The sequence below is a fragment of the Dendrobium catenatum genome, unplaced genomic scaffold (assembly GCF_001605985.2).
Source record: "Dendrobium catenatum unplaced genomic scaffold, ASM160598v2 fragScaff_scaffold_716, whole genome shotgun sequence".
Lineage (NCBI taxonomy): Eukaryota > Viridiplantae > Streptophyta > Magnoliopsida > Asparagales > Orchidaceae > Dendrobium > Dendrobium catenatum.
The window spans coordinates 24,707,138-24,712,266 of NW_021319178.1; the positions used below are offsets into that span (position 1 = coordinate 24,707,138).

General features: G+C 39.9%; 1 protein-coding gene across 2 annotated transcripts; it reads right to left on the reverse strand.

Moving 5' to 3' along the window:
* Positions 1 to 833: 833 nt before the first annotated feature.
* Positions 834 to 4,688, reverse strand: LOC110114183. Of its 2 annotated transcripts, XM_028696205.1 has the most exons (4): positions 4,509 to 4,688; positions 1,556 to 4,005; positions 1,173 to 1,461; positions 834 to 1,097 (listed from the first exon to the last, which is right to left on the reverse strand). In XM_028696205.1, the coding sequence occupies exons 2-3, from the start codon at positions 3,878 to 3,880 to the stop codon at positions 1,207 to 1,209; spliced, it is 2,580 nt and encodes an 859-aa protein (XP_028552038.1). In that variant the 5' UTR covers positions 3,881 to 4,005; positions 4,509 to 4,688; the 3' UTR covers positions 834 to 1,097; positions 1,173 to 1,206. The 2 variants fall into 2 exon arrangements, with proteins under 2 accessions (XP_028552038.1, XP_020702628.1); XM_020846969.2 differs by having other exon boundaries at positions 834 to 1,461.
* Positions 4,689 to 5,129: the final 441 nt, after the last annotated feature.

The following is a 5,129-nucleotide window of genomic DNA, read 5'->3' on the forward strand; positions in this document are numbered from 1 at the left end:
GCTAGAGACAAAGAGTAGTACATTGTGGCTCTTCAACCCCATGTGTTGTGGCGCTGCTAGTCTAGTTGAGCAATTTTTCTTTCCTCCCTTTTCATTTCATTTGAAGCGTTGCAGCCTTCAGATATTTTTAAGTCAGCCTCTTATCTTTTTTGAGAAAATTAGTGTGTGAAGCAAAGAGAGATAAAGACAGCATGAAAGAGAGATCCGTAAAATTTCTCAAAATTTTCATAGTGGATTTCTTTGTGTGATGTGGCTCCAAGTTTTTTTCCTAATTTCATATTTTTTCATGTTAAATCCTGATATTCTTTCTTCTTTCTTGCACTTTTATTTTTTCTTGTTTGTTTCACTATGTGGTTATACTTCCCAACAACCTCTTAAAAAGAACATCAAATCTAAACTTTTGAAAAGGAGGATGAGAATGGGCAGATATTATCTGCAAACACCGTTATGAAACACTTGGAAAACCTTGCATCAAACAAAACTCCAACAAAGCACGATCCACACTCCAAACAACTTGAAGACATTAAGTAATGAACAACATAGGAAAGCACCCAATTGCCCCTAAGAAAGGAAATGAAGATCATAGGCCTAAAGATGAGAGGACAAAGGTTGATACCTAGAAAGAGGGGAGGGGGATGTCAGATCCATAATAACATCTCAATTTTAGTATCCCAATATACCAATGCCAACTAGGGGTAAAAATAGCAAGAAGAGAAGGGGAAGAGGGAAAGGAGAAGAAAACAGCCACTCTGCCAATTAAGGAAGGAAGCCCTAGTAGAGCCAAGAGAGAGGGAGTAGTACATTCAAGAAGATAATTTGTAGGCTAAATGGTGGGAGAAAATAATAAGCGACTAGCTAAATATGCTAGTGTGCCATTTTTATATATTTATCTAGTGTCGCCAGTTACAAAAGAGAAGCAAATTCTGTCGTGTAGCTATTCTTCAGAAAATAATAAACAGATTGCTTAAATGTACACTTGCACTTAAGATGTTTATACATCATTATTACTAATGAATTTAAAACTCCACTACTGCTTGCAATATTGATACAAACAAGAAGGGGTCACTCGGTATTACCTTATCCTGTGCAAATCCTTTTCATTCCAAGACCAGCTAGTTATTGATAAAGAGTTTTATGTCCATCAAACAGGAAATTCAGCATGGATAGGATGGATCACAAGCCATGGTAGAAGGCAATCCGAGGCAGCTAAGATCTACCAACAGGAGAAAAAGGTGGATGGTGTGGTTCATAGCTGGTTGGGCCTCCATTGTTTTGCATGGAATTCATCTTTGGATAGTTCTCATATAGGGGATCCTCATCAATAGAATTTTTGCAGTGTAGAGTAGCAATGCAAATTGCAAAAGCCTGCAATGAAGTAATTGATGAACCAAACTCCACGGTGTAAAGACCCTCTTTGAAAGCTATCATGCGAAAAGCATATTTGTTATCTGCTTTCCCTCCCTGAAAATGAGCAAATTAAAGCAATTAAAATATTGATGTTTCGAAATAGTGTAATTGACAATATACCAATGAACAGACCACTCTGAATGGATACCTGGATGAATAATTCAATGTCGCGAAAGCCATCAGTTGTTGGACATACTTCGACTGAACTAGCAACCTTCATCTCATGAAGACTGTCAGCAAGAACTGTGAGCCTACAACCCTCATCCCATCCTCCACAATCACAAGAACCTCCTGATTTCCATCTTTCAATTAGAGTTGATGGCTTTCCTAAATCCGAGAAACCATGGATCCCAATAGGGAGAATGGCTGAGATACTACAAGCTCTTGAATATTCAGGATATTTCTCTACTTGCAAACTCTCTATATAGAGGGAAGAGAGTTTTTCCAGCGCTAGGTTCTCAAACTCTGGGTCCCTGCTTAAGACTTTATAAATAGAGCCGTTCAAATTTTTACATTGAGCTTTAACAACTATGGCAGCAAGTTGGCTACTTTGCTCCGAATCGATGCATCCTTGGTTTGGTAAGAGTTCGTCACTAACCAAAACAAATTGTCTGGAGAACTCAAGGTTCTTAGAATCAGAACTAGACAGCATGGAACATGAAACTTCCATACGTCCTACTACATCATAAAGTAAATTCGGTTTTCCACTCCTGCCCAGGCCAATCCAGATCCCACCTTTCTTCTTATGTTCTTCAGCCGTAACTATTGTATAAATACCACCAGAATCCTCCTTGCCCAATCTGTTTGTTCTTCTCATGGAGGCTACAAGTACACTGTCGTCATTGGCTGAGAACATAAATAATGGCTGTCCTTTCTTCCAAGCAAGCTTCACAAGAGCTTGCCTCATTGTTACGCTATACTTCTCATCCTGAAGTAAACTATGGGAAGTAATAGGCATCTGGGTATTGGAATAAACAATGCTAGCATCAGATGATTTCTGCATCGCATACAGTGAGGTTGATTCTTTTCCAGATGAAACACTATTGTTAAGACGATGTTCTTGGGAAAATTGGATTGGTGAGCTTGCAATTGGCCCAGAATTACCATCATATTTGAATTTAAGCAGTGGATCTAGTATTCTCCTCAATGGGCTTCGTCTTCCTCTGCTGTTGCTTCTCCCTTTGTCATCAGAAATATCTAAACCATTGGTATCTTTCAGCTGATGGCTTGATGAGACGTCTTTCAAACTCGAGCTTCGATTCAGCCATTTCAGACCAGAAGCAGAGGAAAGCTTAGGCAAAGGCTCTTTTCTTCCTCCACTGATGCCTTCCACTTTCTGATTACTTGATTGATCATCTGTGTTAAACATATAATTCCCAGAAGATTTGCCGATCTGTTTAACTTCCTCATTTATGGTCATAAATTTAGTGGAAGTGACTCCATTCTTTGTCGGAAGAGCAGTAGAACCCAAATCAGACTGGTCACTCTGGAACATAGAAGAGAGAAGACCGGATTGTAGAAGCTCACGCGACACACTGCTTTGGTGGGAATATTTTTGAGGTAGTTTTCCAGATAAGCTGTTGCAAACTTCCATTGCCTTTCTATCACCACGCATTCCAACCAAAGTTTTACTTTTTTCACAACTAAACCGTTTATCACGGAAGCGCCCATCATGATTAGAACTTTGCTGATCGCAGCTTTTAGGCTTCTCTTTCTCTATCGAGCTACCTGCTGCAATCTGCATTGACGTTCCGTATTCATGCTTGGATTCGGGAAATTTTTCATGACTGCACCAAAGTGATCTGCTTTCTGTTGAAGTTCTTGACTTAGGAGACCGGTCCCAGTTACCATCCAAAGAAAGCGTTCGTTTCCTTTCAGCAGGCGAGTTGCTACTACTTCTACAAGAGGTTTGCTGCCTTTGAATAGGAGAGTTGCTATTGCTACAACCAGAATACGAGCATGTTTGATTTGTAAAAAGAGATGAAGACTCCGCCAAGTTTATAGCAGAAGAAACCAAAATTTTCTGATCTTTCTTCTGGCTACTTGTCCATTTCTCAAGTCGCCTCCAATCAATAACACCAAAATTTAGTGCTTTTTCCTGGACATTTTCTCCCTTCTCTATGCGCTGGAGATAACATGGGACGCTTGACATGTATTTAACCAGCTCTTCTACCTCAGCTCCTTTTCTACTTGGCCATGGTTTCGGACGGTTTCCTGATGATGATGCCGAAGCCAAAACCTCAGTTTCCGTTGTATAACGATCTGAACGAGGCCTCCGTGATGACCTCCTACATCTCAAGGGCCTGGCTTCATCAACATCAACTGCACATCTAACCCTGGGCGTTGCTAATCTCTCATTAAAAAATTTAGAGGGCAGCTGTGCCTGAACTGAAGCATTTTTTACCGTCGTCTCACAATTTAACTTAGTGGTTTCTCCATCTTCAGACGGTTCAGGGTACAAGCTTGAATGCATGATGGGTGCAAAGGTCTGATTGAGCTCTTCAAACTAGTTACATATGTAAATACTGCTTCATTGCCGAATCTTATTGAGAAGCCTCCATTATAATTTTTCATAAATCATTTGGCAAGATTTATCTCCTACAAAAATGTAGAGACAAATATAACTACATAGACATTTGAATCTTAAGGGAAAAAAAAATTACAGTGTCGATTCAGAATAATTAGCAACAAGATCAGGAGGCAATTTCAGATAAAGTAAATCGGGAATGAAACCTGCAATTATTCTAAGCTTCCTGAAAAAAACTACATAGTTAAAAATCTTGACGATTTACAAAAGGATTATAATGCTGAAACGAGAAGAAGCCCCATCTTGGCCTCCTATTTACAATAGAAAAGAAAGGTATACAAAGCCCTCTTTCGGAGCCCATCCATAAAGCAACTGATACAAGAAGAAAACAGACACTTATCCCACTTTAACTCCCTATTTTACTCTAGAACTCATTATTATACAAAGCCAAGATATCAAGTTCAAACCTACTCGATCTTCAGGCAAAAATCGCGAGCCATTAATGCAGCCAAAAAAAAAAATCTATGCAAAAGGCGTCGAACAGAAGCGATCTGGAGGGAAGAGTAAAGGGTACCTCAAGAGCAAGGAGGAGGAGGGGAAGGGTTCTGCATCTCCCTTGCGCTACTTGGGGCTTCTCTCCAAGCTTGCAGCCACAGGCAAGAAATACCAAACTTCTATCGCTCTATTTTCCTCCCTTCTCTCTCTCTAGAGTTGCAGACGAAGTTTGAGACGGCGGCTCTTGAGGGATCGAACCCGCTGGCGGGTTATTGGGTAGGCTGGGGCCCGTGCACCAAAGCGAGCCCCACCGTGTGGTTCTTCACGGGCGTATCTCTCTGCTCGCGCCTCGCGCGCTCGGTCTGAACAGGTCTCTTCGATTTCAGGTGCAAGTTTAAATAAGTGCAAAGTATTATTGAGGGTTCCAACTGTGCTGGCCTACCAACCACCCTAAGACTCGATGAGTATCAGCCAACTTTTGAGTAGGCTCAAACTTGTTGAATAAAATTCGGACACGATTAAATAATTAAGCTTAAGATCAAATCATGGCTCGAACTCAGCTCTACTCGATTACATCCTATGTGAACTCAAATATTGTTTTTCGATATAGTTGAATAATAGTGGTAAAAATAAATAAATAAATAAAATATATAATTAAATTTATTAATTTTTAGTGTCAAATTGTTAATTAAATAAATGA